At 39.3% G+C, this 20,337-nt stretch overlaps 1 protein-coding gene across 1 annotated transcript in view; it reads left to right on the top strand.

Moving 5' to 3' along the window:
• LOC149272781 (IgGFc-binding protein-like) overlaps window positions 1–20,337 on the top strand; it is a 39,677-nt gene that overhangs the window by 15,546 nt on the left and 3,794 nt on the right. Inside the window, exons 14-31 of the mRNA XM_089506733.1 lie at window positions 147–636; window positions 1,155–1,354; window positions 1,553–1,924; window positions 2,368–2,654; window positions 3,805–3,812; window positions 8,250–9,584; window positions 10,337–10,668; window positions 11,021–11,594; window positions 12,483–13,081; window positions 14,025–14,592; window positions 14,846–15,441; window positions 15,633–16,206; window positions 16,508–16,626; window positions 16,989–17,130; window positions 17,289–17,617; window positions 18,092–18,665; window positions 18,924–19,522; window positions 19,764–20,331. Of these exons, the coding sequence (XP_089362859.1) occupies window positions 147–636; window positions 1,155–1,354; window positions 1,553–1,924; window positions 2,368–2,654; window positions 3,805–3,812; window positions 8,250–9,584; window positions 10,337–10,668; window positions 11,021–11,594; window positions 12,483–13,081; window positions 14,025–14,592; window positions 14,846–15,441; window positions 15,633–16,206; window positions 16,508–16,626; window positions 16,989–17,130; window positions 17,289–17,617; window positions 18,092–18,665; window positions 18,924–19,522; window positions 19,764–20,331 (8,266 nt within the window). The remainder of the gene's footprint in view (window positions 1–146; window positions 637–1,154; window positions 1,355–1,552; window positions 1,925–2,367; window positions 2,655–3,804; window positions 3,813–8,249; window positions 9,585–10,336; window positions 10,669–11,020; window positions 11,595–12,482; window positions 13,082–14,024; window positions 14,593–14,845; window positions 15,442–15,632; window positions 16,207–16,507; window positions 16,627–16,988; window positions 17,131–17,288; window positions 17,618–18,091; window positions 18,666–18,923; window positions 19,523–19,763; window positions 20,332–20,337) is intronic.

Genomic DNA, 20,337 nt, shown 5'->3' on the forward strand with positions numbered 1-20,337 from the left:
AGGTATGTTCATGTAATTTGTTTTACAGATCCCTAACCCTTGGAATACCACTTCAGATAAAAATATAGCAAAAAACAGAAAAGATCTCCAACTAAGTATATCGTTTTAATTTCTTCTCAAATGATATGTACTTGTTCCCCACGCAGGTTAATGGAGAGTATCTCTACATGCCCTTGACTCTTCTGGATGGAGGCATCTCAATAAATCAACAAGGAAATAACATTATTTTACAGGTTGACTTTGGCCTAAAGGTTCTTTATGACACGGCCTTCTATCTGAGCCTCAAAGTTCCAAGTACCTACCAGGGTAAAATCGGAGGTCTTGGTGGCGATTTCGATGGGGTTGTTGCAAATGAGTTCCAGCTTCCCAACATGAATGTCACGGAAAACGTTATTGATTTTGCTGCTGGCTGGAGAGCTAACCCAGTTGGTTCAAAATGCATTGAAGGCTGTGAAGACCAGTTTCCTACATGTAGTGAAACAGCAAATAATCTTTACAATGCCCCAACATCTTGTGGCATGATCACTGATCCACAAGGACCCTTTAAAGCATGTCACGCCACCATCAACCCAGAGCAATACTTTAAATACTGTGTTTTCGACTCCTGCATTGCCGAAGGGAGGACTGATATTCTGTGTAGGAGTCTTCAGACCTACGTAGCGGCCTGCCAAACAGCTGGCGTGATGATTTCCAAGTGGAGAACACAATTATTTTGCTGTAAGCTCAAATTTTTAATTTGTCGAAATGTGAATTATGGACTGCCACACAACAGAGCAGGTTAAATGCAAAAAAAGATGAGACACATAGGTCCCATTTTTAGGGGAGCTGAAAAGGTCAAGTGGCCAAATGCTCTATAACTTCCAACTCTTCAATATCAGAAAGCTACTTTTAATGTTGGAACAACCAACACTGTAATTCAAAGTTCCCCCAACCCGAAGGACAAAGTAGGGACTACTTTCTTCTTCTGGTACTTTAAAAAATAGAATCAAAAGTAATACTTTAGGACCAGATATGGTCCCGAAAGTGCAAAGAGTATTGCATGCTGTCACATGCAGGTTAGAAATATTCCTCCAAAAAGGTTTCATGGTTCAAGCACTTCATCCAAAAGCAGTTTGACATTGCATTTAACCTTACAATTTCTTTCTTTCTTTTAGCTTATATCTGTCCAGAAGGAAGCCACTATAAACTTTGCGCGAGTTCATGTGATAGAACCTGCTCCGTGATGACGGCACCAGTTCGATGCCAGGAACAATGCTTCGAGGGGTGCGAGTGCAACTCCGGATATCTCTTTGACGGCGATAGATGTGTCCCTGTAAATAAATGCGGTTGTGTTTTTAGAGGAAGATATCTAAGAGTAAGTTTCTTTTTCATACTCTAAGAAACATTTTAGGTCCCATATATATATATATAACATATATATATATTGCATTATGTATCTACAAACAGGCGCTAAGTATGCAATGCATATAGTATTAGTATTAGTTATACGCACCGTAATTGTCATGTTACACAGTCAGAGTATATCAGCGTCTCACCATGTTATATTTTACAGGTTGGGCAGTCTTTTGTTAATTCCGATTGCAGTAGGCGATGCACGTGCCAAGCTGGAGGCATGGTCTGCGGAACAGCGTCTTGCCATAGGGTTGAACGATGTGAGATAAAAAATGGACTACAAGAATGTTACAAAAACCCAGGAGACTGCCTGGTTATGCCAAATAAGTTTGCCTCTTTCGATGGCCTATTACTGCGGCCTTTCCAATCTGGTCTTTACGAGGTGACCTCTCTGTGCGATAGTACGTCAGATTCATGGTTCCGAGCCCTGGCAGATATTAAGAAATGCCAAAAAGGAGGGTCTTTGGTTGCCAGGGTCCATATTTTTAGTCGCGTTTCCCTTGTAACCATCTCAAGATTCAAGAAAGCCTGGGTAAGTTTTTTTGAAACCCTCCAAAATAGGTATATGCCCATTTCCGGTGGCCGAAAATCTAAACATATGTAATATGAGGGAGAAGTCAGTAGAAACATCATTATAAAGCATCAGGCCACCACGTTCACACGTATAGCAGGAAAGTAAATATACATAAAGAGAATTTAGAAATACTGGAGGGAAGGTAGGCCAAAAAGTGTGATGAAAAAAAGACCAGAATATTGCGGAGCGAAAAGAGAAAATGTGATGTTGGGAAAGAAGGAATATACTATTATACTATTATGTATTGTAACCACCTTTGTGGGGCAAAAGAAGAAAAGCCTTTGGGGAAAAATGGTTGGGAGACAGGAAGTGGAAGACATTTTGAACAAATGATCCAAGTAAAGAAGAGGGTAGAAAAAAAAAACATTGGAAGAGGAGTAATCTTTCTACTCTTTATCTAGGTGAATGGACGGTTAACGTCTCTTCCGGTAGAGGTGCCTGGCCTGTTATCTGCAAGCGGTAATGACACCTGGGTTGAGGCTCGGATAGGCCAAGATTTGAAAATAGAATTAGGTGCGAATGGCGATCTGATACTAAGTGCAAAAGAAGGGATGGCCGGTGCTTTGTGTGGAGCGTGCGGGAACTTTGACGGAAATCACACAAATGACCTCCAGACTCCTAATAAGAAGACAGCTTCTAGTATTGCACAGTTCAAGACATCTTGGAGAGCACCAGACTTCTCTAACTGGTGAGTGACCCGATATCCCTAGAACATAGTGAAATATGCATGTCTTCCTTTATACTTAGACCTTTACAGTTGACATCCCAAGAGATTTTACATCATCCTACCATGAGTGTTGTTGGTTTTTTTATGATTTATTCTACATTTAAGGTTGTTCTGTAGGTTAACTCGTGTCTTTATCTCCGGCAGTGAAACATGAACAGTGATGAAGCAAATGAACAAGATGTGTCTTCCCCTATAAAGTCCGACACCCAGACTGACACATAAAGGACCGCTATACTATTTTCTGTTTTTTGGGAGAGGGAATTGTAAAAAAAAATGCAAAATCAAAATGATTTTATGTAACACAATGTACAATGATCTTAAAACGAGATAACTCATGAAAGTCATGAAGCATCACTCTTGCTTACTGGTTGTATCATGTATTCTGCATCCACAGCAAGCTTAGAAGTATATGTCACAGCTGCTGCTTCTGAAGGCTAGAAGAACTTGAAAAGCTTTGTACTTCAATACCAAACCATTTGATTATATTTGTAGTTCTCAATCCCCTCAATGGAATTCATACCTGTAAATAGTCAAACTGTAGAAGATGTAGTGGCAACAAGATCTTACTTCATTACCTAGAAAACGCATACCTTATTGCAATAAAATACATAACTATATCTGTGTTTATTATTACTTTTCGTATTTTGTAACCATAAATGAGCAAAATCTAGTTAAACATCCTGGTGCCCCTTTGAGATGTGCTGGTGGAGTACGTTGATCTGTGCCTTTGTTGGTAGTAATGTATCTCCACTACCTTCCTACTTGTTAATCACTTGCCCACCAGTGGTTTCAGAGTCACCTTGAGGCACAACCACAGATATACGTCCTTTTGTTATACCACATAATATATAGGAATGGGTCAAGATTGGGTCAAAGTGTCCCAACTCAAAAACGAGGTGGATAAAACTCTCATTTTGCTTGACTTTCCACAAACAGTAGAGCAATAGACTGACACTGGTACGAATGGCCTCAAGGTTCTAGATCCTGCAGAAGAACCACCATCAAAGGAAGCAAACAACATAGATGCCTTAAGAATCAATCACATCCCACCATTGAACAAGAGGAGAAGACTCTCTTAAATGCTAAACCTTTATGTGTTTGAGTTCACCAGCAATATCGGTAAGCACTGGTCAGTGGCTATTACTAAGCTAACAAAGACATTTAGTCACAACTGTAGACAACGAGACTTTCAATAAAAAAAATGTTCCACCAAGCGTCCCGAATACCCATAATACATAACACATAGATGTGTCAACTTTTATAATAATTCTTTTTTCATTTTATGAAATAAAAAAAAAAGGTATATTTGCATTTAGGAAACAAAATGTCAACTAGAACCTTTTGGAAAGAACGGCAGTTGCTTGTATCATCTGATAACCATAAACTCAAAACACATAATTACAAGGATTATGGCTGGATCCTCAAGGTTTTTCGATGAGGTGTTATCGATGATGTCATCTAAATTGTTGTGTACCCTAGTGTTGTTGAAATCAAACGTTATGCTGACCACCAGACTTCTTTGAATGCATAAAAGTTTATTCTGGATACAAGCAGCTGCAGGGAGATCTGCACAAAAGCAGGCAAATCTGCCAGCTTTACATTTTCACACACTATATATACATTGATAACAAAAGAAATAAGTAAACTCCTACTAAAGGCTGGCACACTTGTAATATCTTTGGGTTTACCATAAAAGGCAAAAGCCTAACCTACATATCATTAATATGTATGATATGGGTGGGGTTTCAGTTATTTAAAGCAGACATCCTGAAGTTGACCCTGAGTCTACACTTATGGTCCAGTTCTATGCCCTCTACCATATATCATGTTCCTCAACAGAACAATACTACCTCCCAGTGTATCAGACTCTTATCACCAAATTGCAGAAAACAGTTACCTCTTCCTACCCACACTCTCCACATCCTAAGATTCCACACTAGTACCCTTTGACAACAACAGCTACGGAGTTAAAGGTTGACCATCCTTTCTTCTTCATATCCATAATACTTGTTCGTATCCATAATACAATACATGGTATAGGAGGTCGTCGACATCACCATCATCTACAGCTCGGTTCTAGAAGACATGGATCACATTTTCATTTTTTACATCAACTTACTTTGCCTGTTAATCGAATAATTATTTTATTTTCCATTTTTGAACTCCGGACAAAATATTTCTTAAAAAACCCAGACTACAAGAGGCTTAAATCCATTGTTATGTAAAGCAAATGCTAAAAACTATTCTGAAAACAAAAAGACTTAAAAATTGTAGTTTGTTTTTGTTGAAATCTACAAATTAAAAAAAGCAATGTAAAAACAGAAGGGGGTGGATCTAATGGACCTTACGCATTGCAATCATTTAAAAAAATATAAAATGGCTTTTTTAGTTTAAATACCCTATAAGTAAATATCCCCACACGCTACATCAGTATATATGGTCAGCCATATCTAGCCATTACCTGCATTTACGTTATCAGCAGGCCCTTGGCCTTAAAGTGCCAGCGCGGCCCCCATTATCGCCAGTCCGGCTTTGTGTTAGTATACATTTTTCATTATGTAGACATTTACAACCATACATACATGGAGAATAATTTTTAAAAAACCTTGGATATACTTTTTTGTGTTCTAATTATTTTTAGCAATTATTATTATTATTATTATTATTATTTATTGTTTTATATAGCGCCATCGAATTCTGTAGCGCTGTACAATGGGTAGACAGGACATAACAAGTAGTATGTAACATAACAAATTGACTAACAGAGACAACAGATGAGGAGGGCCCGGCTCAAAGGAGCTTACAGTCTAGAGGATGTATTGGAACATAAGAACCAATAAAATGCACTAACTGATCGCTTCAAGCTTATGACCCCCCCCACCCGTAGAAAAAATATGACCCAATGTACCCATCGACTGTCGACTTGGTAGGTTCCTTGGGTCAATGTTTTAAAAATGTTTATCCAGTGAGTTCCTCGAGTGTCTGACTATTCTTCATTGCATAATTATATCAATGTATTATTTTTCATTGTATTATTAGGTGACCTTACCCTGATTCTTGTAACAATTGCCTCACCGATCTTTCAGAACCCGGATACTTTAGTAGCTTAAAAGCAGTTCTCTTCATATCATCAGTCAACCATCAAAAGAAAACAAAAACTTTATGTACAAAATGATGGATGAAATAAAACGTGTATAGTTATCTGTGAACCCAGTTAATTTTTTCTTTTAATGTTTTAATAAAACAAACAAACAAAAAAAAACATTTTTACTTTACATCACTATACCAACTTTGGGGAAAACCCCCCAAAAATAAAAATAGAATAGAGATGAATTGTTTAACATGTAAACATTTTTTAAAATATATTTTAACTTACAACATTGTATAATGCATTTAATATTACTATTTATGCCTATGTTGTTGTGATAACTATTATTATTATTATTCATATTATTAGCATTATTATTATTATTATTATTAATATTATTAGCATTATTATTATTAGCATTATTAGAAGTAGTATTATTATCATTAATATAAATGTTAAATATATTTATATATATTATTATTATAATAAACTAGTTATTGATTACATATATGTATATGTTATACATATTGTATCCTATGTTTAATTATAGCCCACGTTTTATCTAAGATTCTTTAATTTTACCATGCCTTTCCTCCGCACCCATCCCTTTTTTTTTTGCTTTATTTTTTCATTTTGGAAACATGTCCCCTGTAGGCGTTTCAGTCTCTAATAGCTGCTGTGACTCCGGTATATAATAAATTAGATCCCTGCTCTTGACATTTGCAGGAGAAGTGATTCAAGCGCAAAGAACAGGTACAGATAGATCATCATTTAATTTCCTTTGGTTTTCTCCATTCCAGCTTGTATTAGAATTGTATTTATTAGTGAAATCTGCTGTTCACTTGTGCTTTTTTTGCTCATAATCAGTGGAAATGTTTTGTAGACTTGGTTTAACTGTAAGGGGGTATTTTACTCATAGGTGGCAGAACTGGACCATGAATTTTTATGACTCATCCCCTCTGCCTCGTCTCATTCTTTCAATGAGCTACTACTAAAGAGATAACTTGTTACCTAATACTTAATCATGCTAGACATTTAGGGTATGGTTTTAGCATATTTTAATTTGCAAACAACATCATATAGGTTTATTTTGTTTACTGAACTTCAAAAAGTTCTCGTCATATTCGTTTTTCTTTTAATTTCTTCTATTAACTCAAAGGGTCTTGAAGAAGGCAGATGTAGATCAAGATTGGGGAAGGTGAGATATAATAGTTTGAGGGACCAGAGGAGGAAGAGGAGGTAGAGCCATAATCTGGAAGGTTGAGAAGGTGGCTCAAGGGGCTCCTTAGGAGGCATTGTTTGATCTGTCAGAGATCCTGATCTTCTAAAGAGCTCCTTCTCACCCTCTTTATCATAGCCTAAATATATGTTAGACCTGCAATACATAACTGTTTACTGTACCAGTATGGAATGGATTGATCCATAAAGACACCAAGACAGATGCCTGGTGAAGTGATTGATATACATGGCCTTTAAGTGCCGGGGTCAATTTTCAGCCCCAGTCCAGTACCGGTGGCACAAATTCAATATATAGACACATATAATTTGCAGGAAAATAAGACACATTCAAAGATTTGGACACGATCACACCTGGTGATAACTGCCTTTCACTAAACAGTACATTGGATGATCTTCTTCAAGAAAACTTCTAAGAGGAGGGACATTTTTTCCTTTTAATCATCCCATAAAGTAGTTGCAGAAACAACCTTTTTTGGTTGTTGTCATTATATCATTTTAGAAAGAGCTAAAATAAAGCAAATGTATAAAAATGTGTTTGTGCCATAATAATAATAATAATAATAATAATAATAATGAATATGTTTCCTGTTACTTTTTTAATTCTCTGTAGCCATGGGATGGATAAAGCTTCTTCAGTTTTTGGTCTCCGTGGCTTTCCTGTGTGGTGAGTCCTATAGCTTTCTCTTTAAATATTTCAGTGGGTGTATAAGAAGTCAGAGTGTATGGATCTGTTTGAGAATTATTGGGGTTTGACTTGTCAAATTCTCACATATGAGGGTTAAAGGGTAGATCCAGTAACAGACTTTTGCGGTAAATTTGGTCCTAGAACTTTAAGGCCAAGGGTCAGTAAATCATACAGCTGCGGCTGTAATACTTTTACAGTATGTACGTCTTGCTATAGGTAGGTGGGAGGCACTGTTTGGCACTGGGCATACTAAGGCTCTTAATGATCTATGGCCCTGGCAATCTGGCACACTAGGCAAATGCCCAGTTGGCCTTCATCAGTCTTAAAGTGCCAGGGCCAGCCTCATCACCACCATTCTGGTCCTGCCCTAGGGGATCTATCAGGACCTCTAAGGGATGGAGAGATGAGCCCTGTGAAAGTCTAAAACATGATATTACATAATTACATTGTTATTAAAATTCAAAGCGACCACGCAGCAGTTTTGGGTTTTTTTGGGTTTTTTTAAAATGATACATGGATTTGTTTTTTTTGGCTATCGTTTTAGGGTTTTGCACAGGAAATCCACTGGGCAAAGAATTTATCACAGTTTTTATGGAAAATAATCTTCCAGGTAACAGTGAAACAAGTTTCCAGGTCTTTATTACCGGCTATAGCATGTCCACGAACGTAAATGTGTATCTGAGCAAGACGGCCTATCAGAAATCCTTTGCTGTGAATGACCGTCTAACGCTTGCAATTGATATACCTTCAAGCGCTGAATTGCTAGGAAGCAAGAGGTCCACTAATGTTGTTGTCGTCCAGTCTGATAAGGATGTCACAGCAGTGTCTTTGAATTACAAGAAAAACAGAGCGGATACTAGTATTTTATACCCGGTTAAAGATCTTGGCACAGAATATTATGTGGTGACCCCTTCAACGGTGGGGCTCAAGCAGTTCACGGTAGTAAGCGGAAAGGAAAAGACAAGTCTTGACATTTACTTTACCAGTCCCGTGGTAACCGAAGATGGTGCTTTTAAAGCTGGCGTGAAGTCCTCATGGGTACTTGAGCCCTACACTGCCTACCAGTTTCTCAGCGATGATGATCTCTCTGGAAGTAGAGTTCTATCTCAGAAGCCAGTGGCTGTCTTGAGCGGCTTCACATGTGGTTCGAAAACGGCGGGCTGTAACCATGTCTTTGAACAACTTCAGCCAGTTTCCAGCTGGGGAACCATTTTTTTCATACCACCTATTTTCTCGCAAGCCATAGATGACAATGTGTATGTGGTGGCTTCACAGACTACAAAAATCCACTATCAAATTGGTTTATTAGCAAATTCCCAAACTTTAGCTAAAGGCGAAGTGATTCAATTGAATGTTTCTGTTCTGAATTCCCTTTCGATCACTGCTACTGCAGGGATCCAAGTCTTGTACTTATGTACCGGTGGCACTTACGGATCAAGCATTCGGTACAATCCTTTTCTGACAACAATTTATCCAACTACTGGTTACTGTACATCATACTACGTTTTTGGCCAAGGACAATTCGATAATTTTGGTGTGGTTGTTGCAAAAACATCAACGGTTTCTAAAGTGACGTTCAACAATAAGGCCGTTACTGTACCTTGGAAAGTCATCCCTGGCACTGAGTATTCCTGGTCCTATCAAAGCTTAGGAAAAGGTTTAAGTTTTCAGGTTGTAGTGAATCCATCTTCTCCTTTTCTGCTGCTATCATATGGAATCGCCAGCCAGGGCAGTTATGGTTCTCCAGCCATCTGCATAAGTGGTAAGTGTAAGAATGTACAAATGTATATAGCAAGAGACAGGAATGTTGACCGTGAAAAGCAACAGAATGAGGACCTTCCTTATGATGTTAGAGCAAGAGTAATCAAAAAAAAGATGGGTGAGGTTAAAAAGTCAAAAGGTGTTACTTAAATGGATGAGTAATTGAGAACAAGGCAAGGAGGTAAAAAAGTATACAATATATGATGGTCGCCCTAGTGATTAATTTTAATCACAAAAACCTAACATTTAGAAAGAATGATATTAAATTTGAATATTTCACATTTTCATTAGGAATGGTCTCCAATAATTGGATTCTTAGTTAAAAGTATGAGTGGAATTGTTTCGACCAATAAAAACTAGACAAAAAGGATTCGGTCAATTTTTTTGGGTTCGTTTTTGGCCCATTTGTTTTCAGGTAATTAATTCAGTTTTCTGCCCATTCCTTCTAAAATAAAATTGGTGGTGGGGGCATTTAAATTCAGAAACAAAAATAGTTGTCTTCAGAAACAAAAATAGTTGTCCGACATCCACATTCACTCTCTCACACTCCCATTCTCTCACATTCTCATTCACTCTCACACTATCTGAATGTCTACCTTCTCTGCCGACTGCTTCCGTGTCTCACACCTCCACTTGTTCTCTAGCATCCTCCTCATCTTCTTGTTCTTCTCACTTCTGTCTTCTTTCTTCATCTCTATCTTCCCTAAAAATTCTGGGTGTTTTGCTTTGTCTCATGGAGGTCTTTCCTTGCTTTTGGAGATTCGTACTAATTTCCTTAAATTTGTAATTTGTACGCATCTAAATGCACAAGTCTAATGTGAACCATATTGTATGATAAACATTTTTATCTCTTCTCCTCTGGCTACTTAGGTCCGTCATGTAGCACTGTGAAATGTAGAGTCAAGGAGAAGTGTCAGATATTAAACAGGAAAGCGGTTTGTGTTCCCGAGACAAAATCCTATTGCCACGCAGTTGGAGACCCTCATTATCGCACATTCGATGGCCGTTCATATGATTTCCAAGGCACATGTACCTATACCATCGCCAAGACATGTGGTACTGACACCAGCCTCACAGCTTTCAACATTGAGGCCAAAAATGAGAACCGAGGGAACACCCGTGTTTCATATGTTAGTATGGTTACTATCAAGTTGTATGGTTTTTCCATATCCGTGGTCAGAAATGAATATGGGTTTGTCAGGGTAAGTTCCTGTACATGTGTGTCCATGAATATATTCTTCATTGATATGCTGGTAGTAAATAAATTACAATATTATAAACTCTTCCCATGTCAAGATGCAATAAAATCAGGTAAGGTATTACTTAATGGATTATTTACCAGATTTTTTAAGAATCTGGGCAATAAGAATACGTTTTTTAAACCAGACGATATGGAAATATATTACTTTATTATGAAAGTGGGATAAAAATTCAGGCAGATTTATGCGATACTCCTACACACTATGTCGTCCGTTCATATACTCAGATTCTAAGGATGTAAGTAATGCTTAAACTCTTTTGTAACTTTTCTTTCCACTCTTACAATAAATTCAGGTTAATAATCAAAGTCAACATCTTCCCATTGTGCTAAACAATGGCCGAGTCCGACTTTACCAATCTGGTTCTTCGCTTGTTATGGCGACTGATTTCACTCTCACCGTGCGTTATGACTGGAACGCTGCCCTGGTTATCTATATCTCCAGTAGCTACTTTGGAAATGTTTGTGGTATGTGCGGTAACTATAACGGAATTCCAGGAGATGACTTGGCGACGCCAACCGGAGCTCAAGCTAAGAATTTGCCTGATTTTGGTAAAAGCTGGAATGTAGAGGATGGAGATAAGAGTTGCTGGCACAATTGTAACGGAGAATGCAAGATCTGTCCAGCAGGGAGCCAGCAAAAGTACAGACGTGTCCAGGCATGCGGACTTATCTCAAAAACAGGAGATGGGCCTTTTGTTCCGTGTTACTCCTCAATCAACCCCAGAATATATCTGGAGTACTGCGTGTACGATGTGTGTTTATATGATGGGTCAAAGCAGATTATGTGCCAAAGCATAAAGAATTATGCTGAGGCCTGCCAGAGAAATAATATTCAGATTAAAGAATGGAGACAGCTGGCTGGATGCCGTAAGTACGGATTGGATGTTGTCCTTCTAATTTTTAGTTATTGGTGGAAGCCCAGGTGTTCAGACAAGCATAGATACATTTTAAAAAAACATACTTTAATCTTAGAATAATTTACATATTTTTTTTAAAAATTATGCTATAGCAGATAAAACACTAGAACTCACCCATAATGTAACAACTTGTCAATATTCCGTAGTAGAAAAAAGACTGAATATTTCTTAATATATCTTTAAGTTTTCATTACAAAAGAAAATCCAAACTGTGTATCGAAGTCTTTATATAGGGACCCCATCTATGTTTAATGAGAACTGTTATTATTAGACTTGTGCATTCGTTTTCGGACGTACGTGAAAACGAACACGAATAGTGGGTTTTTCGCCGTTCAAACCGCAAAAAAGAAGAAACGACGGTGGCAGGGGCAAAACGTAGACACACAACACGAAGAATCCTCCTGTTCTTCTTCGTCTACTAATCTCCCTGGTCCCTTCCCCATCTAGCCTACCTTATCTGCGCAGCATCGCAGGGGTTGACGGAAGCGGAAATCCGTTAGGGGTTAAGGGGCCGTGCGAACGACTGTATTGGTCGCCAGCAGGGGGCTCGTCTGCCTTCAACCAATGAAGTACAGGTGTACTTCATTGGTTGATGGCAGAGGAGGCCCCTACAGGTGACCAATAGAGTTGCTCGTACGGACATTTAAAATCCTGGCGCCAAAGCTGCTGCGTAGTCTGTACCGCGTTAACCCCATATTAACCCCTTCTACAAAAAACGAAGAAAAAAACGAACATGAAGAATGTACACGAATATTCGCCCGAACCGAACACAGGAACTAGTTATTATTGTTGTTGTTGTTATTATTGTATTATTATTATTTTTGCATTATTTTGGCAGCACTACCATGCCCAGAAAATAGTCAGTACAAGCTGTGCGGCAGCGCTTGCCCCAAAACCTGTAACGATGAAGCTACACCCTCTAACTGTTCGGAATCTTGTGTGGAGACGTGTGACTGTAAGGAAGGGTTCGTGTTGGATGAAGGTAAATGTATCCCCAAGGCCAATTGTGGCTGTATTTACAAGGGGAAATTGTATGGTGTCAACGAAAAGTTCTGGGAAGACACTAAGTGTGAGATTCAATGTGTTTGTAATCCAAGCACCAGGAAAGTAGTATGTAAGGCCACGCGGTGTAAGCCTTCCGAAAAGTGTACTGTGGTCAATGGCATTCAAGACTGCTACCCTTTAAGCTATGGTACTTGCACAGCATCTGGAGGATCCCACTATATGACCTTCGATGGGGTGAGATATGATTTCCAGGGAACGTGCATCTATCAGTTTGCAGGAGTTTGCAAGAAGTCAACTGACCTGGTGGACTTTCTGATCAGTGTCCAGAATGAGAACAGAGGTAGCAAAGTGGTGTCATATACCTCAGTTGTCCAGTTGACTCTCTTAAACATATCCATTGGCTTAAAAAGACAATACAAAGGAAAGATTCTGGTGAGTCCTAAGAAGATTTCCCTAAATACTTATACCTTGGTTTCCATATTACCCTCCCATCACTTGTTGTCAACTTGTAAGATTTGATTTTTTTATTGTAAAATACATTTTCTAATAGATAGGTGACAGGGCTGGGGGAGAAACACGGAACCGCATAGGCAACTTTCCCTCTGTAGGGTCTTGGCTGGGATGCGCTGGAGACCAATAGCAGGGTGGTTAGGCAAAAAGGGCTCAGGCAAAAAAAGTCAAGGGCAATCCAGAAGGTCGGGTCAGGCAGCAGAGGAGCAATACCAGAAACCAAGCCGAGGTCAGGTCAGGAGAGAGTAGGAGAATCCGGAAGTCAAGACGAGATCAAAAACCAGGAGAGCATGCAATACTAAAAAATGGACACTAGAGGAGGATATACACTAAGGAAAGGAAAGACCTTAGCATACTGAAGTAGGTGCACGGGTTTATGGGGTTGAAGATCCCAGTCCCGCCCCTCGGCATCAGCTAGCTCTTCTGCATTCCTATAGTCTGCTATGGCACTAGCTAGGCTAGTACCATCCTTCATCTCCACCTCCCCAGCCCTCTCCAATGAAGACACCACAGCAGATGCCCGGACACGCCCCCTGCCGGCTGCCCCCCACCGGCTGCACCCTAGGACGCGACAGCGCGACGCCCGTCGGGTCACTGAGGAAGCGGGGACGGCTCTAGGAGATAAGGACCCTCTGCGTGGAGCGGTAGTGGGGCCAGGAGCCTGACACCCTCACTTAATCATTACTTAAATTTCCATGTTACAGTTTTCTGTTTTATAAAAACACATTTGGACATTGGTAGCTTTTGTGACTTAATTTCTCTAACCCTATTCCTCAGCATTGTATATAAAAAGTCCAGAGTATTTCGCAGATAATAAACCTATATCAATTTCTGAACAGTCTACGTTGTATTTTACCTCCTCTAGCTGGATGGGACTATGACCAACCTCCCCTTTATCCATGACAAAGGCAAGCTGTCAATCTATATACAGGGCTATAAAGCTATAATCCAGACAAGTTTTGGTCTACGAGTCATCTACGATTGGGACAGCTACTTGGCCGTGACCATTCCCAGCACTTATGCTGGGGCAGTATGTGGTCTTTCTGGAAACTTTAATGGTGACAAAGCCAATGGATTTGTCACGAAGAATAATCAAGTCACTTCTAACACAACCTTATTCGCCAAGAGTTGGAATATCCAAAATACACCTGGTTGTTTTGAAGGAAATAAGTGGGTTTGCCCCAAACTAGCAAAATTCGAAGCACGTTACCGTTCTAGCAAGAAAGAATGCGGCCTTCTCATTGACAAGGCTGGACCTTTCCGAGAATGTCATGTCAAGATAGACCCGGAAGGAGTATTCAAGGATTGTGTGTTTGATGCATGCATTTATAGTGCACGTCTCGATGTCCAGTGCAAGGTCATAGGCAGCTATGCAACTTCTTGTCAAGAGGCTGGTGTCACTGTCTACCCTTGGAGATCTGTTACATTCTGTAGTAAGTTTTATTTGTATTTCCCACATGACACGTGTGTATGGATTTCAATGACCACATTGAGTGTGCGTGAATAAAGTTTAAACAAGACAAGGCTGGAGGCACCATTTGCCTATCCTTTATTTTCTTGACATCCATGGGGCAAATGTGATTTACAGGAAACCCAATATATTAGTAGGTTAGAATAACATATTTATTTACAAAATAATAATGTGTAAATATTTTGATAACGCCACCGTTTTCTTATTCATTATAGGTCCTGATTGTGGCAAAAACAGTCACTATGAAATTTGCGCATCAGGGTGTTTGCCTACCTGCCTCACACTTGCTGCCCCATTGGGATGTAACCCAGTATGTTCAGAAGGCTGCGTCTGCGATGATGGTTTCATTCTCAGTGGCAGTGAATGTGTTTCTCTCTCCTTGTGTGGTTGTTATTACCTGGATAAATATTATACATTTGAGGAAGTTTTCTTTCCCAATGGAACATGCAGTCAGCAGTGTGTCTGTACATCAGGTGGAGTGGTCGAGTGCAAACCCTTCACCTGTGATGTCAACGAAGCATGTATTGTGGTGGATGAAGTCCAGAAATGCCAACCTGTTGGTTCTGCCCAGTGTTTAGCAGCCGGTGAGGCTCACTATGTGTCTTTTGATGGCCTTGATTTTGATTTTCAAGGCACATGCACCTACATACTCTCCAAAACTGTTACATCGAATGCCAAATTGGTACCCTTTGTAATCAATGTGAAAAATGAAAAGTCGGGTAATGGACCAGTGTTTGTTGCCAAGTTGTTGTCTATTGATGTCTATGGATACACCCTAACACTTCAGTTTAATCAACATGGTCAAATCCTGGTAAGCAGATCTTAAATTATATATTCAAATGATAAATTCTATTAGCATAGGTCTACTGACCACATCAGAATAGCTAGTATGAAGGTTCACACAATTATTATAGAATATTGCTTGTCCAAGAACCCTTGCCTTCTGCAGAACATTGGTTAATGTGCCCTATTTTGCTTGTTTATTGTGTATTTTTCACATAGGTGAATGGAATTATTAGGAATCTCCCAATTACCTTAGAAGACAGCAAGATAAAAGCTTACCAGAATGGCCTACAAGTCAACATTGATACAGATTTTGGCCTCAAAGTCAGTTATGATCTGGTTTATTCCATAACAGTCAAGGTGCCAGGTAACTACAAGGGCCAGCTTGGTGGCCTGTGCGGTGATTACAATGGTAATCGAAAGGACGAGTTCCAACTGCCTGACAAAAAGTTAGCTCCCGATGCCACCACTTTTGGAGCTGCCTGGAAAGTCCAGATCTCTGGTGTGAGTTGTGATGACGGTTGTGGAGGTCCTGGCAATCCATGTCCAATCTGTGATGACAAAAAAAAAGAAGTTTTCAAAACAACAAACTATTGTGGCTTCCTGAAGAAGAGCGATGGTCCATTGAATGCTTGTTATGGTACAGTTAGCCCCGATACCTATTTCAACAGCTGCATCTTTGACCTGTGTTCTAACCATGGTATCATCCTTTGTCAAAGTATTCAGAGTTATGTTGCCGCCTGCCAAGCAGCTGGTGTTACTGTTCAGCCATGGAGAACCAAGGCTTTCTGTCGTGAGTATAAAAAATTGGCCATCTTTGAATTCCTCGTTGCTTTTTATGAATACACTCAGTGTGAATATTGTTCAAAACATAGGACTTGATGGCAATTGGGGACAAGTTGGTCGAGGTAGCCTGTCAAGTTTTCTAAGGTCCATGGTCTTGTCTTATGTTCTGCAGTGCCCAGCACACCTTCAGACAGTTATGTTTTCTTTGGCCCTTGCTTAAAAAAAATAATGGTTGATTGATTTTGATGTTTACTGATAATATTTATTTTTTTATTTAATTCATTAGCACTAAATTGCCCCCCAAATAGCCGGTATAAGCTATGTGCAGATGTCTGCTCCAGAACATGCACTAGCATCATGGACCCTGGCCAATGCCCCACAACCTGCTCTGAAGGTTGTGAGTGCAACGATGGATTCTTCTTTGACGGTCAGCTGTGCGTATCAGTGGACAAGTGCGGCTGCTTTAATAATGGGACATACTATAAGGTGTGTACACGTGTGAAGCTGTAGGATGATCTGCTGGTGGCCATTTTTAAAACCTTAGGATCAGCACTAGAGCTCTTCCATTGCAATCCTTCCAAACTTGATTACCTGGTATCTGGCAGACATTTTGTTACTTCAATACTGGTGCCTTAGCCAATTAAACATCTACTTTGACGGTATGGCAACTAGGACCTTCACTAAGATTTGTACTCTTTCATCTTGCCGATAAATTTAATTCTCACTGCTTCTTTTTAAATATAATATTTATGATTTTTTTTTCTTTTCTTTTCTGTTTTATTTGTGTAGGCTTCGGAGGTTGTCTTATCAAGTGATTGCAAAGAGGTCTGCAAGTGTAACTCTTCTGGACTTATTGTCTGCCAGGCCAATGACTGTGCTACTGATGAAAAATGTCAAATTAAAGATGGAATTGCCAAATGTATCAATATAGGTGAGAACAACTCTCAAATAAGTAGGAAAAGTAAATATTTCACATTCTCGGAAGCAATACAATACGATCTGGCTTTATGATAAAGCTGCTCTTGATAATTCTACCATTGATGGATTAAAGCTTCACGTGAAGAAAATGATACTTTTATTTTCTTTCAGATCCATGCAAATCTGTGAAATGTAGAACTAAGGAGACATGTAAGGTGGAAGATGGAGACCCCGTTTGTGTCCCTAACTATAAACGCATTTGCTGGGCCTTGGGTGAACCCCATTATCAAACCTTTGACGGTTTCAACTATGACTTCCAGGGCACTTGTACTTACATTCTATCCAAATACATCGGGGATGATGCCAGCTTGGTTCCATTTACAGTGGAGACAAAGAATGATGACAGAGGAATCCAGACTGGGGCGTTCGTTAGAACAGTTATCATCTACGCTTACAGATACAAGATTTCAATCCTGAAGGGTGAATTTGGAAAAGTCAGGGTAAATTTACTAATTGTATTGAAGGGATACCATGTGTCGTACAGCCATAACCTGGTAATTTGGTTGGTGGGTTATTGATGAATTAATTAGTTAATTTGCTCAGCCAATATCCTAGCTTGTTTACTTTTTTTTTTAACTATAGAGTTAATATTACAATTTGAGAATCCCTAACAGTAATCAATATCTATTTATTCACTAATTATTAATGCTAAGTTTGTTAAATATTATTAAAGAAATTTGGTATGGTGGAAAAAAATAAAATAGAATAGAACAGAATAGAAATGTCTTCTAGTAACACTTCTCAATAAAACAAAAGTGTCTTTCGTTCAATTAAAATATTGGTAGATACCTCACAAAATCAATTGTATCTGTTTTATATATTTTATATAAATCATGTCATTTGTTGTTATGAATGATGTTACTTTAAAAATTCAAATGTTTCCAACAAAAAATGTTTTTAAACCCCACTCCTAGATAACTGATGTCATAGCCAACCTACCGGTGACATTACTAAATGGGAAGATCTCCATAAGCATTAGTGGCCCCTACACCGTGTTACGCGCGGATTTCGGTCTTTACGTAACATTTGACTATAATGGCCATGTTACGGTCAGCTTGCCCAGCAGCTATCATGATAGTGTTTGTGGTCTCTGTGGAAACTTCAATGAAATTGTCGAAGACGAGTTGACTGGAGTAGATAAAAAACCAGCCCAATCCATCATAGACTGGGCCAAGAGCTGGAAAGTCAATGACAGCGAACCCTTCTGTTCTGACGACTGCCGTGGAAACTGTTCAACTTGCGATGAGAGCAAAAAAAGCACATATGGAAGTAACCAATTCTGTGGCCTCATTAGCCAAGCCACGGATGGACCCTTCAGGGAATGTCATGCTAAAGTCAATCCGAGTATCTTCTTTGATAATTGTGTTTATGATGTCTGCATCTACAATGGAGCTAAACATTTCCTATGTCAGGCTCTGGTCGCTTACGACAACATCTGCAGGAAACAAGATGCTAAAATTTATGATTGGAGAACACTTTCTGGTTGTGGTAAGTAAATAACGTTTGGTAACATTTGCTATTCACAATTTTGTAATGAAAAGTCTGCGTTCTTGACATTGAAACATAACATTTCATAGCAAGGTGACTAGGTGATCTTGGACCCTTAGTATAGGTGCACATCTTAGATTTTAAGAGACTTAGTGAATTGTACTCTTTGCTATTCTTTTTTAATGCTGTATTTCTTTTGGAAGGTATAAATAATTCATTTTGAATACTTTAATTAATATAATTCACACTTTATTTCAGTTCTGTCTTGTCCAGAAAACAGTCATTATGAGTCCTGCGGAAACGCCTGCCCAGTTACTTGCGTTGATCGAGATGCCCCAGCTCAATGCAATGAGACTTGTGTGGAGTCCTGCCAGTGTAACGATGGTTTTGTACTCGGTTCTGATAAGTGCGTTCCAGCTTCAAGCTGTGGTTGTAGTTACAATGGCGCCTATTACCAACCCAACCAGCAATTCTGGTCAGATGACAACTGTCAGGTGCTTTGCAAATGTGATCCAATAACAGGTGTGGTGGGTTGTATATTGAGTAACTGCAAAGAAAGTGAAAAGTGTGAAATAGTCAACGGACAGCGTAAGTGTCTGGCCATTACCTTCTCCAACTGCACCGCCTCGGGTAACCTCCACTACAAAACATTTGATGGCAAGACATATACGTTTGTGGGAACTTGTATATACCAACTCATAGGAGTGACCTCTGGAGATCCATCTCTTACCCCTTTCACTGTTGATGTCGAGAATAATAACCGTGGGAACAATGGCGTGTCCTCCACCAAAGAAGTCACCTTGAAAGTCTATGGTTTGAATGTAACCCTCAGTATGGATTACCCACGTCGTATTTTGGTATGTATCATCTTCCTGCACCGGCCCATGAACTCCTTAAAACATTATGAGGCTGAATACAAAAATGAATAAAATTGAATAAAATAATGGCACATCAGAAAATGGCAGAATTTTGGTTGAACTTGCCAAGACAATTGACCATATGGTTTGGCCAATTAATCTGCCGATCAGTTAATTATATGTGTTACTAATATATTGTTATTTTTGCATGAAAGTAACGCATGTAGTTATTTATTCACAGATCAATGGGGTCGTTGGTGAACTACCTTATTATTTCCAAACTAACAAGATTGTGGCGTACATCAGTGGCGGTCAGGGCATTATTAAAACAGACTTTGACGTGACTGTGACTTATGATTGGAACAGCCATGTAGCAGTGACTATACCAGGCTCCTATGATAACGGTGTAGCTGGGTTATGTGGTAATAGTAACAAGAACCTCGAAGATGATTTAACAATGAAGGACGGAAATGTTGCAACTAGTCCAGTACAATTTGGTGATAGCTGGAAAGTGGGAGATGTTCCTGGATGTACCCCAGAATGCATCAGAAATTGTCCACAGTACACAGAGGGCGTGAAACAACTGTACACCGATGACAATTATTGTGGGATCATCATCAAGTCTACTGGACCATTTAGAAAATGTTTTGCTGTTATTGATCCCGAACCTTACTTCAATGATTGTGTTATCAATGCAACCATTAACCAAGGCCACCCATCGTCATTCTGTACCTCTATCGCGCTGTACGTGTTGGACTGTCAGTCTGTCGGAGTCACTGTTCAAGAATGGAGGACAGCTGCTTTCTGCAGTAAGT

The sequence above is a fragment of the Sceloporus occidentalis genome, unplaced genomic scaffold (assembly GCF_023333645.1).
Source record: "Sceloporus occidentalis isolate IW3139 unplaced genomic scaffold, rSceOcc1.0.p SCAF_419, whole genome shotgun sequence".
Classification (NCBI taxonomy): Eukaryota; Metazoa; Chordata; class Lepidosauria; order Squamata; family Phrynosomatidae; genus Sceloporus; species Sceloporus occidentalis.